The sequence below is a fragment of the Zonotrichia albicollis genome, chromosome Z (assembly GCF_047830755.1).
Source record: "Zonotrichia albicollis isolate bZonAlb1 chromosome Z, bZonAlb1.hap1, whole genome shotgun sequence".
NCBI lineage: Eukaryota > Metazoa > Chordata > Aves > Passeriformes > Passerellidae > Zonotrichia > Zonotrichia albicollis.
This window is the reverse complement of record NC_133860.1, coordinates 16,627,916-16,646,646: the sequence shown is the minus strand read 5'-3', so window position 1 is coordinate 16,646,646 and position 18,731 is coordinate 16,627,916. Positions and strand designations below refer to the sequence as shown.

General features: G+C 42.4%; 1 protein-coding gene across 4 annotated transcripts in view; it reads left to right on the top strand.

Moving 5' to 3' along the window:
* Positions 1-18,731, top strand: part of PDZD2 (PDZ domain containing 2) — a 201,117-nt gene extending 182,386 nt beyond the window's left edge. For all 4 annotated transcript variants that reach the window (XM_026794602.2, XM_026794603.2, XM_005488779.4 and 1 more), the window contains 6 exons: positions 1,096-4,684; positions 5,301-5,418; positions 8,414-8,515; positions 10,835-11,105; positions 13,008-13,142; positions 14,515-18,731. In XM_026794602.2, coding sequence (XP_026650403.2) covers positions 1,096-4,684; positions 5,301-5,418; positions 8,414-8,515; positions 10,835-11,105; positions 13,008-13,142; positions 14,515-14,681 — 4,382 coding nt within the window. In that variant the 3' untranslated portion in view covers positions 14,682-18,731. The remainder of the gene's footprint in view (positions 1-1,095; positions 4,685-5,300; positions 5,419-8,413; positions 8,516-10,834; positions 11,106-13,007; positions 13,143-14,514) is intronic.

The window sequence follows — 18,731 nt, the reverse complement described above, 5'->3', positions numbered from 1 at the left end:
CAAGGACACATTGGCTGCACTTTGTAAGGCACTTCACTCTTCCCCTTGTCCTATCCCACTTGCAAAAAAGGTGGTAATCCACCATGCTGAAGCAGGGGAGTACTGAGTACTTCAAATTCTAATCTGCCTGCTTGAGATTGCCCTCCTGAGGTGTTTATCCTTTGTTGACTCCAGGAGGAATCAGTACTTCTTAACATGGATTCCTAAGTTAAGTAATGTGGATGATCCTGCAGGTTTGTGTGAGAAGTACAGAGATGTGCAGGCATCTTTAAATGAGCGGGAAAGGACACTGACACTGAATAGCCTCTCCTTCTCCATACATGTCATAGTTACTGGCCTCTGGAAGGCAGCTTGAATGGGGATGCATGTCTCAGAAGCAGTGTAGAAAGGTGGAATTGGTGCATAGAGTGAAGTGCTGGAAGCTGAAGATGTGGAGAAATGGGTGAGCAGGAATGTGTCAGAGTGCAGCAGTGACAGGGAGCTCGGTGTGCTGCTCAGGAGTGGGTTAAATGTGTTCTGGAAGCCAGGAGAGGTCTGTGCCAGAAATGCAGTAAAGCCCATGTGCTTAATGTGTGCATAACGTCACCCATGCATGTCACATTGAACACCTGCAAAAGTGCTGATGAGGGGTCAGAGCCAAGTTATTTATGCACAGACTGTCACTGTGTTATCTGGTCACCTTTGCTATGTCAGGGCTTTCTGTGCTCCCTGGGGTCTCTGTTGGAGACTTCAGAGATGAAACAAGTGATGAGAAGCAGTGTTGCTCAGCGTGACTTACTGCATGCTGACACTTTGGTAGTTGGCTGCTTGACTGCTGCAATTTCAAAGATGAGAGTTAAACAGATCATGACTGCTCACCTTGGATAAGTGGATTGCTCCCTTCTGTGCACTACTCAAATACACATGGTTATGATTAATTTGAGTTGTTGTAAACATCATTACAGAGGAGGAGGAGTGCAGATCAAAATGAAAACATGTAGTCTGTGTGGGTGTCTATTTTTGTAATAAAACCTGGTGTTTTCTATATCACTTCTTATATTTATTTGACAGGATTTTGCCTTTTTTTTCTTTTTTTTTTTTTAAATCATGATGCAGCTGTCAGCAGATTTACAAACCTCATCCTGTCTCCAGGGATAGACACTCAAAATCAGGCCAATGTCAACAGCATCCTCGCAGCAGAGGAAGAACAGAGCTCTGGGAAGCGAGAAAGAGCAGGTCTGCAGGCTGCTGTCGGCGGCTGCGCGGCGGAGAGAGCAACACTGCCGCCCGATGCCCCGAGCAGGGACGTGCACAGAGGCAGCCCGAGGGCCGCCCGTGAGGAGGACTGCGCTGCCATCCCTGTCACCGACATCGATGACCTGCTCAGCCAGATGGGTGCCCCCGAGGGCAGGGCCTCGCGCACCCCGTCGCGCGCAGAGAGTCCCCTCCGGGACGAGTACACCACCATGTGCTGCTGTGGCACTGACGAAGGCTGCCCCGGCTCTGAGCCACGAGCGCCCAAGGAGGAGCTGCTAGAAAAAACTGTGAATTGTGGAGCTAGTGCACAAGGGGTTTTGGGGCTGTCTGTGTTGGACTCCATCAACACAGGCAAACTTTTTACTGTGAATAAAAACTCTTTAAATAACTATTCTAGGAATTTTAGCAGTTTAAATGAGGATGAGTTGCCTGCCGCAAACTCTCTGGAAAGGAAGAGAAGTGACCCATTTCCAAAGTCGATGTATGGGGCTGCAGAGGATTCTCACTCGGATGCAGAGTCTGTCACAGAAGCCTTTGACAGTGCTAGTGAGGTGTTGCTTGGGCAATGTGCTGCTGCTAATGCCCCCACAGGCTCTACTGTAACCGAGTCAGATGAGGAGCAAATTGAGATTTGTTGCATGAATGATGAGCTGCAGAAGCCTGCACAGGAACAGCGTTGCACCTCTGGAACAAGCTCATCCTCACTGTCCCTGCTGCACACTTACAGTGGCAAAGCTTTGCAGAGTGAGGGCTGTGCAATGTGTGGGTCATTGGAGACAAGCATCAACAAACTAGGTTTGGAAGATCATGGTGGTCCCACTCCATGTCCTTCACAGTGTCCAGATGTGTCCTCTGCATCCCTGTGTTCTCCTTCCTCAGTTCTCCTGCCAGAAGAAGACATCCTAAAGAATTCAGTCAGTATCCCTGAAGTTTACTCTTTCTGTAACAATGGTGCCTTACGTACAGAAGAACAGATAGATTTGGGGAACAGTAATGAACATAAGAAATGCTGTGAATCCATTGAAGAGAAAGGATCTCTGCACTGCAAAAAGACAAGCTTTTGCTCTGCTAGAAATGTCAATGTCTTGGAGAACAGCTTGTTTGAGAAGGAAGGATGTCATGATGAGCAGAGATCCAAATCTGAAAGTGAAATGGCAGTTGATGACTGTAATCATGCTGTTGATTATTGCTCGGTGAAGAAAGAACCCAACAGTTTGTCCACCATGTCTAAAACAGACAGCAATCATGTGAATGCATCATCAACAAGAGGAATATCACTCAGGTCGCCCTTTCCCACTAGATCTAAAGATCCAAAGGCTAATGCAATTCATGAATTGCCAGGAAAAAATGAGAAAATTAACTCTGTGACTTCAGGAAGGACTTCAAATGGAAAAGTCCAAAGCTCAGGCACAAATCACTGCAAAGGAGCTGCAGTACCGCACAGCCCATCCTCACAGAAAAAATCCTGTCAGGAGTCTAAGGCAATGGCACAAAAAAGTATAATGGACACCCTTTTAAATAATCAGAAATCTAAAGCAGGACCAAAGCTAAAAGGGTTCACCATCAAAAGCAAAGCAAAGACAAATTCAGATTCTTCTGGCACTACTCCTGCCAAAGTCAATGGAGCTGATCAGAAAAGGGCTTGTGTTTCTCCACAACTATCCCCCAAACTCCTGGGAAAGAAAGCACCATTGTCCCGTAACTCACCTACAAACTCAGATCCTGGAAAGAGCATTTCAGCAGCCTCAAAGACTCTGAAATCAGAGCTAGAAAATAAATCATCTCTGGTAATTTCTGAAGATTCACTTCTGCCTCTCCTGAATGGCAGCAGCAGTCCAACCATGAGTGGTGAAGTGAAATGTGGCTGTGGGGAGCTATCATGGGGAAAGCCAAAAGAGAAGCAAGTTTCCATGCAGGCTGTGGTGTGTCAGGGTAAGGATGCTAAGGTGGATGAGTTCAGAGCCAGAGATAGTCAGTCCATAGTCACTTCACCTCCTCAGGGGATACCAAAAGCTGAATATGTAAAAGGGAGGACTGATAACCCCAGAGGAGACCTGAACACAATCAAAAGCATCCATAGTGCAGATGACCTTAGGCAATTAGATCTGCAAAACGTAGGAATGGCTGCTGGAGTCTGCTCTTCTTCATTAGGGTCCCCCTCAGTTCAGCAGGAGCAGCTGGAAGGGCAGGAGATCCAACGCACTTTCATTGAGGTGAAGCTTTCCTCCTCCTCATCCCCTTCCTCCTCCTCCTCTGCCTCATCCTCACCAGCATCATTTTTGCGGCTGCCATTGCTGGAGAAAGCAGAAGAGGTGAATGCAGAAGTGCCTCGGCTGACTGAGGAGATGGGGACCATGCAGTATTTCTCAAGAGGACATACTGCTGGAGACAGACGTCTCTGTGGCTTGTCAAAACCTGTGACAAGGACCTACTCGATGCCATCCCAATTATCAGGTCACTTGAGGGAGGACTGCCATGTTACAGAGCTTCACCCTGTGCAAGACCCTCAGGGCCAAACTGCAGAGGAGAAATACCCACTGGCAGCAACAGGCATGTTAAAGATGGTTCACCTGAATCTGCCTAACAGCCAGAGTGGAAAGGAGCAGGCTTACACGTCCAAAAGTGTCCAGAAGGTTCATGACACATCCCCCTCAGCCAGTGACATTAGCTACCCCACTGCTGATAAACTGAGGAGCTTCAGGCGAAATTACTATTACTATGAGCTGAACTGGCCCCATGAGCCGATTTCATCCTTCTCTGTCAAACAGAGGATCAAATCATTTGAAAACCTGGCAAATTTTGACCGGCCCTTTGTGAAGGCCATTGATATATGCTCGGCTGCAAGGTTGCCCCTTGCCAGGAGGTCGTGTGGTGGCTTGGCCACCACATCCAGCTCCGCTGACTCACCATGGGCACTGCGGCGCAGCTTGAGCTCCTACTGTGGCAGTCCCAGCCCAGCCAGCACCGTGGCCAAGTCTTCCCTTGGCACAGAGCCTGTGTGTGTGACCGAGGGTGGCAAAGGGAATGGAAAGCCCCAGAGAAGCGAGGAGGACGGCGCTGGGGCAGACATGGCCGCCTTCCCCAGCTCGGCCTCGCCGGTGCGCCGCAGCCGGGGCCTGGGGCGGCCTCTGCTGTCCCGCTCCAGGCTGCGGGAGCTGAGAGCCCTCAGCATGCCTGACCTGGACAAGCTGTGTGGAGAGGGCTTCTCGGAGCCCCCACAGCCCACCTGCTTCAAGACAGAGCTGGAAATCACACCCCGTAGAGTCCTTGGCACACCTGCCCAGAGCGGGGCAGCTCCAGCAGCCCGCTGCAGCCCAGTGGAGCTGGGTGGGATGGGAATGAGAGCCTGCAGCCCCCGGGACAGTGGCTCAGGGACGCCGGGTTCTGCCTCAGATGATGACATGCCCCATGGCAGATCTCTGGATGGGGGAAACAGCTGGTCTATCAGGTTGGTGTCAGCTTTGCTGTTATTGTTTCATCCCTGCCAAAGGCAAAGCTTCCGCTGTGCCACAGATCTGCCCCAAAGCTCGTTTCAGCCTGCTGTCCCCTCAGTCTGAGGCTGCCATTCATGACCTTGATGCCTTGGAGTGCCATGCTGATGTGTATTGGCTTCAGTACAGAATTAAACATTTTATCCTGGAATGGCAGGGCTCCTTTTCTGTGGCCCCTCTAGCTGGTTTTGGTCAGTTTTTGGCCATGTTACAGTACAGCAGTAGTGGTGGAGAGGAGGCTGCACAGCACTGCCTGCCAGCACAGCCTGTGGTGACAAGCGAGCTTGTTGTCCTGCCAACAAGTAGTCTTCAGATGTAGCTGTCTCCTGTTAATGTCTGTTGTTAAAACCATTAAGGAAAGATGAGGGGAACAGAACAGGGACTGACTTTCAGAGTTGTTCTTAAATAAGCTTCTCTGCCCCTTCCTATTCTCCCAGCATACACCATTTCTTACCAGTTTTCGAGATTCCTTCTTTGCCATTTACCCTAATAAAGCCTATACTGTATACATGAAATGTATCTCTACAAAATTGAGAAATATAGAGCTCTTCTCTCTTTTTATGTTTATTTTAGCTTGGATCAGCTGCTCATCTCAAGCCTGGACCAGCAAAAACTGCAATCTGTTTTGTCAGTGGTAGTACCAAAATGTGATGTTGCTGCTATGCTCCAAGAAGTCAAAGCACAAGTAAAGGTAAAAACCACAAGATAAAACTGGGTTATTGGTGGATTTATGAGGGTTTTCTTAAAGGCAGATAAAATCTTTTCCAAACTGTTTCAGGGCTCCTCCAGTAGGCACATGACAGGCAGGTTAATTTTACCAGTGCTGTTTTTAAGTGCGTGCTATAAACCTATGATAATTTTGAATGGCTTTTTGTATAAGGAAGTTCAAAAGCAGTTGTGATCACAATAAATAGACCTATTTTAAGTGGAAAAGTGTTCCTCCATCTGGGCTCCCCAGTAACTGCATATCAGAATTTAGCTTTCCACCAGCCATCTCGGTCAGACTCAGTTTCCCCAATGTGCAGGGGAAACTGAATCTGCTCTTCTTTGTGTCTGGTGCCTTTTGCTAGAAGCTACAATCAAGAAATTGAATTTATTTTGTTCAATGCTGAAGTTGAACACCAGAATGCAGCTGCTGAAGGGTTTATAAGAGACTTCTGTGACCTTTCTTGTTCTCTTGTGGAAACTGGTTTTTGTATCAAGATAACCTGCTTCATTATGTAGGTGTTTGAAGAAGGCTTCCAAAGTGAAGTGCCTGCCAGAGCATTACTTCCCTGCTTATGGTGTTTCTGTTTGTGGGATACATCCACATCCTTTTTAAATCAGAACAGAAGTTGATAAAATAATGACGGTGCTGGAAGGGAAATTGCCATCTGGTCTGTATAACTGCTGGCTGAGCTGCATCTAGAGTATTCTTGAGTTTTGTTCACAAAGATTGCAATTTCAAACATAGAATATGCTGGGGGAAAAAGGACCTCCCCAAAATATCCAGCTTTATCTCCTTCCAGGGGACAGCATAGCTAAAGAATGCAAGTCTCAAAAGTTTGGTGAGCCAAGAGGGCTAGCTAGGTTTACTGATAAAATTAGTTGGATTGCACAACTGGACAGAGGTAATTAAGTGTTCTCTAAAGTATTTTGCATGTTTTTTTGGAGAGGTTATTTATTTATGCCACTTTTCAAAGCCCGAGAGCTCAAATATTTATAAAGCTGAATGCTTTTTGGAATGCACTCCTTGTCTGCATAGTTTCTTATCCATATTTAAGCCCAGTATGGCACATTCTCTGGAAAATTTTATGCTATTCAAATTGTGGATTTTGAATGTACAATAGAACAGTTCTTCATCCAGTTGCTGAAAAATGAGATGGACTGCCTGATTTGGACTGAGAGCTTCTCTAGGAAGATTTTGTCACCATCCTTTGCATTAAACAGTCCTGAATTTACTGTTACTAGCATTTAATAAATGCTACTAGTATTAATTTAAAAACAGTAATTTTATTTAGGTCTCTGTGACTGGTATCTTTGGCTAAGAGTCTAAACAGAGGTGATTACTGGAGGCCTGGTGTGTCCTTTGTGTATCCAAGTAAAGCAGTAAGCATCTACAGCCAGGTCTCTGCCCAATATTCTGTCTGCTGGCAAGGAGCAGCTTTGAGGGCTGGAGAAGGAGGGAATGCACCTTGGGAATGGGAAGCCATATCCAGACTGTGTTGTTGACTGGTCCAACACATCTGATCCTTGGATAACTCCTTTAACATCTGAACTTCTGACTTGATTCCCTTCCTTCACCAGTATAAGTAAATTAAGTTGAGATATCTTGGGTTGGGAAGAGCCTGATCTCTTGAAGAAAAAGGATTTCTGCAGTACTTAACAGTCAAAGATGTGTGTGTTTCCATTGTTTGGAAAGGGACTAGTCTAGTTACTTAATAGATTTTATTATTTCTAGCCAGACATAACGCTGTTCTCACTTGAGTACAGGTGAGCCAGGTCTTAGCATTTACAAAACACTGTGGACAAAGATATTCTGCCCTCACTGCTCCTCTCTCCTTGAATGCTGATGGATCAGTGATGTGGAGCAGGATGACATCAGTTTCTGACATTGCAGGAATGCCTCTAGTGTAGGAAATCTTGCACAGACTCTATGTGGTAGAGAAACATGCTGTGAGACCAAGAATTTGACTGTTGTTTCACCACAAAATCTAATGATCTGTGGCTCCTTGTGCTGTCTCAAACAAAAGGCAAATGCTGAATTAATATGTTTAGTGAACTAAATATGTCATTTAACACTAAATAGATTAAGAGATTGGATTGTAATGATTTGCCATTACTTTGAGTATTGGCAATTTCTGGAAATAACTGGTGTTAGATGGGATCCTGGGGAAAAGCTGAGAAACCTGCTTTCTACTTCCCACATCTGATGCTCTACCCCACAAATAAGTACTATGTGCCTGCTCCACCAAATTCCTTTCTATAGGTCCCCTTACACCACAAAATGTGATCTCTGTGACAGTGTCAGACTTGTTGGATGCAAACCTGCGCCAATCTTTTTCCTGTGCAGGATGCTCCCATTTCTACAACAGCACAGCTCAGTCATGTTTAGGTCACTAACAGGCTCCTTACTTTCATCTCCCAAGAGAAACAGTTTTTTCTGCTGTCCTGTCTGACCTTCCCAAGGTTCAGTAGTGTAGCCTCTTCCCCTTGCAGGATTGTCCAGCCTTACTGAGAAGGGGGTGATGCAACTGCCCTGCATTGCATCTATGTTTCTGCTTCAAAGAAGATGAAATTGGATAACAAAAATGTTTGTAATACACTGAAGAGTACGGTGCTTGGTCCAGAAAGGTGTATGGAAATACTGAATTTTGACTGCAAAATGGTGAACAATGCAAAACTGACTACCGCCTGTAAAAATTAGGTTGCCCAAGGTTTAATGCCATTTCACTACCTAATTTTGACTTTGTTTGCTAGCCTTGGACTGACTGAAGAAACCTTTCTTGTCACCTAAGTTTTCCTAGATGGCTGCTTCATCTGTAATATGAAGGGAAATGCATTTAATATCTCAGTTATGATTCCTTGAGTTGTCTCTTTTCACCTGCCATAATTTGTGGGTACTGGGAATTTGTCATTTATGTGGGTACTTGGTCTTAATCTTTGGTTTTGTGTTTCTTCTTCCCCTTCCTCCATTTTTCTGCTAGAGCAAAGAGGACACATACTTTGTAGTCTTGCACAAAGAAGAAGGAGCTGGCCTGGGATTTAGTGTTGCTGGAGGAATAGACTTGGAACAGAAATCAGTCACAGTAAGTGATGGCTGCAAGTCATTTTTCTACAAAGCTCACTTTAAAGTAGGCTGGTGATTAGATCAAGTGCTCATTTATCAAGACTCACTGCAAGTCATTCACAGTGTCTCTCAGAAGCAGCAGTTTACCATCTGCTACTGAAATCAGGGTGTCTGGGAAGTGTAATTTTTATTATTGGAGATGGATAACAATTATGCTTTCAGGCTTTAAAAATCTGTTACTGGATGGGGTGGGCTAGATCTAAATCCTATGTATTCATGTAAATAAAATTCTGCATGCAGCTGCAGTGCACACAGCCTTTTAGGGGAGACTTTAATTTCCAGCCCTTGAAAGGAAACTCTTGTGCAGCAAAGATTTTGAAGGATTTTTCAGATCACAAGACTAATTGTTGCAGACCTCAGCAAACATTATGGATTTCGTGTCACAAGTTTGTTTTGAGTTAGTAAGATGTGTGGGTGGTCAGTAAATGAGGTTTGTTGCCTGGTTAGGAGTTTTTTAAGTCTTGAGCAGTATTCTGAACCAAAGATAGTGTCCTATTAAGATACTGGTATGTAAAAAGTGACTGTTCAAAAACAGATCAGTGAGACAGAAAAATCCAAGAAAACTCATGTCCTCTGTGATGGCTTTTTTAATACAAAATATACATTTAAATTCTGCCCTGAAAGAGAGAGATCATTAAATGCTAAGGTTAGAAGAAGGGTATGTCCTCAGTTTTGGGGCCTTAAGAAGCCCTTGCAGGAATCTTCTGGGTTTTGCATTTAGACATGACCTATATAAATAAATGTATTTTATATTAAAGTGTCATTAAGTTAGAATATGGTCAAAGTCTAGAGTGCAGGCCTCTACTTCTCTCACTATAGAAGTTGTTCCCTGTCACTGTCCCAAACAGTGGCAGCTCTGAGCAAGAGGAAGGCTCAACAGTCTCCCCCCAAGAGAGTTCCTTAGAGCATTCCTTACCTTAGTCCTTAGAGACTGTGACTCTACCTAAAAAATAAGATCTTGAGCTCTCTCAGACCAAGGAACTGATGACGTCCTTTTCCTGAATTCTGTTAGCCATGGGACCAAATGATGCTCTTTCTTGATGCTTTTTGTTCAGAGGGTGTAAAGGGATTTTAATAATGTTCTTAACCTACTGAGATTCTGGGTCCTAGCTAGATTTAAGAGGGCTGAGCTGCTTAGATGGGCTGTTATATCCACACTTCGGTGAAGAAATGGAAATGCCTAGTGAGCTTCAAGGTACTGAGGAGGTGAGCAACTGAGGGAAGGCAGCAGATTTTTGGACATGACCCCTGTATTCCACTTGCATTTGCATGCCTTCATCTGTTATTGAGGCTGTTATTCCAGCTTTGGATGCTGGCTTAGACTGGCTGGAAATTTTTCTCATTGGATCTGTGGGGTTGTAGCAGGTGCCTGTCTCAGCATGGCCCTGCAAGGAGATGGAACAGGAGCTAAAAGGCTTCTGATGGCTTGCTGCTCATCTGGGTATTAGGATAAATTCCTAAAGATAATGCAGAAATGTGTCCACAGATTTGCTGCCTTGAACATTTGCTTGGCAGACCTAGTACTGTCTCCATGGGAAACCATATTCTGGCTGCTAAAATTAGAGTGCCTAATAGGCAAGTCCTTAAATACTGGGTCTTGAGTCTTTTAGGCTCTTCTTTTTTGTAAATGATGCACATCTAAACTTGATGGAAGTTTTCTCAAAGTTTAATACACCCTGAATGGAGTATTTTTTTCTCAAGAAAAATGCATTTCAAGCCGCTAAATCATCCCTTTCCATCTATTTGCATGATATTTGATCAGCCATTTTGAGGCAAACAATTAAATACTTGTACAGCTGCAGTAAGTCAGAGCCTTTCTGTGCACAGATGTTTAGAAATGTGCATTTGAAAACAGCACAGGATGCATGTCCCAGCCAGTGGGAACTGGGGGAGTGGATGTTGCACACCACAGTGTTCTTAGGGGTTGCTGTGGCAGGGACATGGATTTAACCTCTGTGTCACTTGAAATATGTTAACTGAAGGCCTGTGAGGAGTTTAGTGAAATCATAAGTGATTTGTGGTATTACATTCCCTAGCTAGTTTTGGTCATCTTTGTCTTAGAAATGACCATTCAGTAACAGCATCTCTGAATTCCCCCATCCCCAAATGGAGATCTGTCTAGTCACTTTGAGGGTGTTCACTGGAGCAAATGCTGTGTGCTTGGTAACCAGGTAGTGGGCTCTGGCTGCAAGTTTTGGTAGAGCGTCTCTGTTCAGTGTGGCCTGTAGAATGCTGTGTGTGCTTGAGATTAAAACATCTTTGTTAAAATTTCTTGTAGGTCCACAGAGTGTTTTCAAAGGGAGTGGCATCTCAAGAAGGGACTATCCATCGAGGAGATCTTGTTCTGTCAATCAATGGCAAATCTCTGGCAAGCTCAGTCCATGGGGATGTCCTGAATACTCTTCATCAGGCAAGGCTGTACAAATATGCAGTCATTGTCATCCAGAAGGAAAAAGACAAAACAAACAATTCCTCCAGACTTGAGATATCAGCTACTGGCAGAAAATGTGTGGGGTCTGGAAAGGATGTTTCCATGGAAATAGGAACAGGTATGATCTTTGTCCAAGTATAGTTGGAAGGATTCCTTTGCAGAGCAGACTGAAGGCAAAAATGTCAATGTGTTTTAGATTAAGAGCGTCTGTGCCTTATGTGATTGAAGGGAGAAAATGAAATTACCTTTAAATTTTATTTGTTCTCTTTGGAACCTAAATACAGTTTGGGATTTGGTTGTTTGTGTTGGTCTTTTTTTTAATTATTGTAACAAGGCACAAACTTGGAAGACCTAATTTAGGGCTGAATCCAATTTCTACTTAAATAAGTGGTTCCACACATTCTTCCAATCCAGGATAAACTCCTTTTAAGTAATAACAGTAGTCAATGCAAGACAGAAAACAACAAGAAATAATTTAAAAAAATGTTAAAAAGAAAGTCCCATGCCCTGCCATTGATTTAACGTAGGGACTGAGCTTGTTCTTTGTAAAAGCAGATCTCATACTGTTTCTACTAGAAACACAGAAAAAATATTTTTATGTTGCAGTAAATGGAAGCCTATTGAAGTCAGTCATCTCATAGGAAAGTAGGGACAAATGATTTAAGTGGAAATGTATTAGTGGAATATTAGGTTCCTGTTTGGGAACAAGACAGCATTTGGTGTAAAGGCTGCACCTGGGGTGTTAGGAAGAGACCTCTGAAATTTTTTTGAGATTTAAGACCCAAACTCCTTCAGCACCTCTCTGGATGGTGCTCCTTGGGAGCAGGGCATGACCAGGGGCCCTCCAGGGCAACACCAGGCACTCAGCTCTGTCCTCCCCAAAACAAGGACACGGAGCTGCCACTCAGTTCTTTTTAATCTGTTGGATGTAATCATTACTATTCTCACGGGGATTTTTTTTCTGTAGCAGTTTCTTTTGTTTTGTGCTTACACTGGGTTTTATGATGCAACTTTGTAACACAGCTTATTAAAAAAAAAAAGAGAAAAAAAAGCACTCTGTTAATTAATGGATCAGCCTTTCTGGAATTGCTCCCATGGATATAATCTGTGTAATTACTTCAGAATCCCTCCCTGCCCTAAACTCCCTACATCCTGCACCCTGACAAATGCAGAATATCTGCTGAGTCCAGGCACTAGGGGGCAACATTATCGCATAAACAAAAGAGTGTTGGGTTATTCAGAAAGTCTTTCCACCCTTCCAGGTGAAGGACATCACCAGATGTTTTAGATAACGTTTAAAGTTGTCCAAGATAACAGTAGCAGTTATTTGTGATAACACAGACTACATAATTATTGCATTTACACAAGGCAAAGAGGATCCCGTTTTCCAAAACTGCAGATTTATTTCCTCCTAAGCAAAATCTTGTTTTAAGTCAGCTACAGCAATATTTCACTTCAGAAATATCTGTTATGTAGGAGGCATGGTACAACTACAGTTAATTATAATTAAATACATAGATAGGAGACAAGAAACATTTTTTCTCCCTAGTAAGTGATTACAGATTTTTGCTTAAGAGAATGTAACGTTTGCTTAATTAAACATTTCATTCATTCCTGTTACTTAAAAAGATATAGTTCATTAAATAAGCAAAGGAAGCAAATGAAAGAAAAAGAAATGCTCTCCACTCCCTATTTTTGTAATTTTTCCGTTATTTTGTTGATATTTAGAGTATTTGCTAAATTTGCTAGCTATAATTTTGCCAACAAAAAGATGCCTTGGCAGGTTTTTGTTGAACATGTAAAATGAAAATGTCCCTGTGTGTAAACGCATTTTGTACTGTCTCCCATTCACAGCTACAACAGAGTACATTCCCTTCTGAGAAACTTGGTGGCATCTCCTAGTTCTGACTAACTGAACTCTCAATTGTCCTGTCACGGCACCAAAAGCAAAAACCAACCAAACACAACTTGCTATTTACTGTTATCTGCATAACAAGATACTGTGCTTGTTCAATTGCAGATCCAAACCTGGACATGAATGATGTCATCTGCGTTGAATTATTGAAAACCTCTGCTGGTTTGGGATTCAGTCTTGATGGTGGAAAAGCTTCCATTGCTGGAGATAAGCCCTTGCTTGTAAAAAGGATATTTAAAGGTACTACATGCATGCAGTGGATGTTATCCCAGTTTTCCTTTTGTCTGTGCATTGTACAGACATTTCAATTACTGTGCTCAGCACTTTTTTGTAGCAAGAGTGGGTTTTGTGGCTCTCATTTATTGCCACTTACTAGGCCAAAGTGGTCATTAAAAGAAAAATACTCCTGGGAATGGCTAGGGATTGCATCTGCTAGTAAATGTGGAGCAATCTGCTTTGCTAAGTGTGGGTCTGTCCACTATTCTAGACATGAAACTACAGCAGCAATCATCTATACAGTGGTCTGAGACATTCATGCCTTATCCAGTTCTCTTTTCTAAGAAATGCATAGTGTATATAATCAGCGTGGTACTGAAGCACCACCCTGCATTATGCCCAGTTATGAATTTTACCATATTTCTGTATTTTTGTTTTCTTTGTAAGTGTTATTATTAGGTTTTGCTAAGAATATGGGATATTTGTAGTCAAAAACTGCCAGTTCTGGGTGCTTTGTTTGTCAGCAGGTAGTTAAACTTACATGAACCACACATAGAAAGAAAACAAATCCCAGAACTATGCTGTGACTTTCATATGTCACGTGTCAGTTTAGTGAAAAACAAGGCCCTTTCTGAAGGTGGCTGAAACTCCGGATGAAACTACATGTGCACAGCATTTTTACAGAATTACTTTTCAGTGATTTATTCCCTCATCAAGATAAAAAAGTCAAACATGTATTTACTGAATTACTTATCAGTTTGTGTGTGTGTGTGTTTTTCCCCTCTCTAGAAAGTGCTTCTTAGGGTAAAGGGCATGTTTAGTTTTTGAGCTCATTCATTTACATCCTTACACACAGTCCTTTTCCCCTCCCTGTGATGGCTCATGCTAGTGTAATTATCATTACAGAAAGCATACTTCCATCAGCAGTGAAGGGTATGCCTCTCTCTAGAAGCTTTCTGTGAGTGGTGTTTGTCCAAAGTTTGCTATCAGGGTTTGGTTTGTTCATCCCAAGTTTTACAGTCTGCTGCATTATTTGCCTATTATCCTGTTAAAGCTGAGAAAGTGCATCCATGCCACATATAACCTTCATGGTTGTTTTATCAACCAGGTTTTCTTACAACTACAGTGACAACATTCAGCATATTTCATACACTTATGTTATTTCTTTGAAAATCAGACATCTTTTCTGAGAACAAGACTTTATCTTGGTAAAAATAACCTTTTCTGTGGGATGCAGCATGAAGTAGCTTGCTAGAGCTGGCGTGAACATTATTGACTTGTATTGAAATTGAATGAAGTTGGAAAAAATTGTTTATTTCATCATAGTGGAAAGCAGATTTTTGTGGGCTCACTTCTTTTTCTTTTAACACTGACTTTTCCCCACTTTTGCTTCTAGGTGGTGCTGCGGAGCAATCTGGAAACATAGAAACTGGAGATGAAATTCTTGCTGTTAGTGGGAAGTCATTAATTGGGCTCATGCATTACGATGCCTGGAACATCATTAAATCTGTGCCAGAGGGGCCTGTTCAATTGCTAATCAGAAAACACAGAACTGCAGTATGATGGAAGCACTCCGTCTAATCACACTTGCTAAGACAAACCATTTATAACTGTCTAAAAGCTGTCTTTGTTTATAAAGCCACACAGAAGTGTCTTAATGCTTTACAGAGAGGTGCTAAGAGCCTTGGAGAACCACTGAGCAAGCGTGTGATGAGCTTCAAAGATCTCACCTAATGATTGGGGATGAAGGAAGCCAAAAGTTAGAGACAATTTTGTATTATGTGGCAGTTTTATTGGAACTTCAAGACCTCTCCTGGGTTTGATTTAAAGTATTTTGACTGAGATAAATAACACTGTGCCTGTCCCTGATATTTTTAGTATCTTGCAGAGTGTTGGTAGTAGAACTTGTTGGTTGCCATCCTGTTGACAAGGATGGGTTTTAGACTGTACTATATCACTTAGCTGTAATAAGACTTGAGGACACTTCCTTAGGGTCTGGTCCTTTTTTTTGTTGTAATAAGAGAATGTCTGGAACAATCTCACTTTATTCTTCTAAGTGCAGTTTTGCTAAAAGTGCATGACAAAAGAGTATAATTTTGCACAACTTGTATGCCTAAAATACAAGCATTTTATTGCAAAGCTGAAAAATCCTCTTAAAATTAATGAACTAACTCAGCATCCACCACAACTGAATCTACTTCTAGGTGCAAATTGTATCTGAAGGCACTTGGTGTTAATGCGGTAGAAATCTGTAAGAAAATCATGTCCATATAATAGGCGATTGTCCACCAAGGTGTATACTGAGTTGTTAGTTATGAATAAAATGGGGGCGATAAAAAACTGGGGTCTGAATTTGCAAATTTAGGCTTCTAATGTTAGGCACCTTTAAAATATATATATTTTTAAAAGGGGGATAATTTCAGGTGCTGAGCACTTACAGATCCCACAGGCTTCAGTGACCGCTAAGAACGTCTGCAAGTTGGGCTGCTTTTGTTTATCTTCAAGAGGTTTAAGGCTGCCCAACTTGAAAGACCCAAGCTGAAAAGTGGTGATCTAAAAATGGGGATTATAACAGATTAAATCTGAGCTGGCCATATTTGTGGTGGCTTTTAATTGGTCCTTCTTTGTTTTCTCCTGTCCAGTATTTATTTTTGCTTGTGTGAGAATGGGTTGAGGATATGTGTGTGGATGATGCAAGTACACCCAACTGCGTCAGGACTGGGCTGATACTGAGGGTTCTGGGTGGTGAAACTGAAAACTGTTTATGTAGATGGGAGAAACCACAGTGTTGGGCACAGCAAAAGAGAAAGGGTTTCAATGCTACAGGAGCTTAGTTTGGATTTTCTCACCTCTACTCACAGAAGAGGTATCAGTAGTGGGCCATGCTGCTTAGTCTGCTGTGCTGGGAGGAGAGTGTATGGGTGCAAGAGATTAGACTCTGTTATTTCTCTTCCTACATCTGGGATAGCTAAACAACATAAAATGCATACAGGAGGAAATGGGCCAGTGTCCTTATCAGCTGAGAACAAGTTGTTTGTTCCACAGTGCTCAGGTTGTACATCACATTAGGCTGGAGACTGCTGCAGCCAACATCCCCAGGGTGAAGAGTCCTCGACCTGGAACCAGTCCAAGTCTGAAGTGCTGCCTCTGTTTTCAGTGAGCCAAAACACTGCGTAGCTGTTAGAAAAAGGTCTGGGCTTGTCACTTGGCCCTTCCCCAAGATCATACTGTAGTTCAGTTTATTTACATTTATTCAGCAGTGCTTGAAGCAATTGCTTCCAGGTTAGTGGAGCACTCGCTTGGGTTCATCTCTTTGACAGCTTCATTACACTTCAGCTCATGATGAGCAGAAGAAAATTCAGTTCTGCAAGTCAACCTGAGACCAGATGAATAGAAAAGCTGTGCAATGTTTGCCTAAAAATGAATAAATAGGTTTAATTCTTTTTCAGTGACGTATTAGCATGTGAATCCTGGGAGAGATGCAGCTTTTGGTTACAGGAAAGGCAATACTGTATGTAGTCCTACAGCTCCTTTGCCTGCAGGATTTCTGCTGAAACTAATTCAGGTTCAGTGCTGTGAGATGCCTGTGGAGTTGGGTCCCCTGGGAACCCAAAGCTCAGCCACGCTGTCGGGACTGGTCCATGCCTCCAGTCACCTCCGTGGTGCAAGAGGCTTCAGGAGGATGCAGCTCTTAGGGCTGGAGGACCACACAGATTCCAGGCCTGTGATGGGATAGAAGAGGTTACCCCTGCATATTTGCTGAAAAACAGGGAGAAGACAATTCAGCAGGGACAGCTGAATGGTGAGGCCTTGTTCAGGAATGACCAAAATCCGACTGTAATAGAGTGTATAATAGATACATTAAATGCATGTGGTATTTAATGCAGCGTAGTGAATGCATACCTGTATACGTATAATACGTGCAGTGCAGTACTGACTTTTTGCTACTTTAATGTGGTAAATCACAGTTGTGTTTTAGGCAATGGCATTTTTTTCAGTCCACAGTCTAGAATTCCGAAGGTTCCATCGCTGGGAGGCATATGTCTCCCTCACTCCTAAACCAGTGTGAGCTCAAAGGTAGTTTTCATTTTGTAAATTAAAGTTAATTTGAGGTGTCTTAAGATGATACGTGGTGGTATTTTCAGATGCTTATTTGCAGGTACTGTTCATTGTGAGTGATTTAGAAGGCTTTTTTTTCAGTAATCAGATACTGTTCAGTATTTTATTTTACATGCACGTAGATAAGTGTTGGCTGAGTAACAGCAAACAGAAATGGGGATTTTTGTGTGTGATTCAGTAGTAGCTATAATTTAAAAGATAGGTTTAATGTTTTAAATCTGATAATAGTTACTATGGGTAGAAAGATAACACTTCTCTACTAACATTAGAGCAAGCAGAAGAATTGTATTTAACCCTGATTGTTTCTGTTCCTGAAAATACCTTTTTTTTTTCCTTGTGGAAGAACAACATCTTCACTGATGTTGGTATGATTACAGTAGCATTTCCTGACATCTCTCTTGGGGTGACATGCCCTGAAAAAGCTCCAGGATTTATGCAGTATGTGTGTCTGCTTTATTGCAGACAAGATGGTTAGACCAAGCAGATGTAGTAAGTTTTTGGTTACACACCTGGCAAAGTAAATGTTCTTTTTCTGAGAGCCTGGTTGCACTAAAATGATGGAGGACGTTGCATTAGTTCATCAGTATTCAGTAGGATCACAACCATTTTTGGCCTTGCAGTTTGCATATCAGTCCCCATGGTGATCCTTCACTCTGCTGGAGTGTTGGCCAAACTCTAGGAGAGCAGAGACTTGGCAGCTGCATCCTAGAAGACCAAAAAATCAAGATGAAATTATGCACTTCTTCACCAGGGAGCTGAAGGTATTCCAGACAAGGGGATTTTGCTCCTAGATGGAGAAGGTTTAGGGCTTTGGTGCATCCAGGCCTGGGGCAGCTGAAGGGGCACATCATGGATATGAGAGCAGTGAGCATATTCTGCAGTGAGCAGGTTGCATATTCTGCAACCTTTTGTACCTGGAAGCTCTTTCCAGCTTCTCTAGGGACTGCATCTGTATTGAAAGCTCTGAGATTAGGGAGGGAAAAACATTTGATCATTTTCTCGCTAAAAAAAATAATAGAAGGACAGATAAATATTAAGAAACTATTAAGTGATTAATATTTCCTAATGACCCTCACTTAAAATTAACCCTGATAAATGTTCTGCAGTGGTTCTTGTCAAATTCTGAAGGAAGTGTTCCCAGATGGGAATGTTTACCTGTTTCTATGTTTAGGTTATGTAAATGTACAAGTGAAAATATTGATGAAGAGTAGACTAGCTCATGAGAGAAATGGGGATCCCACTGTAGGTAGATTTTGTGTGTTAGTCTGATACACTTATTGTATAATATTGTATATTTACACTTTTATTTATATAAATAAAACTTCTTTTAATTAAAACTGTTTAATATGCCTTGTATATTATAAAAAAGTCAGTGCAATAACATGAAATAGATTGTACATTTTTTGATTTCTGTCCCTTCTATGTCAATCTGTATTGCCATAAACTGTTTTCTTGGGTTTTTAGTGATTTTGAAAATAAATTGTATCCTTAGTA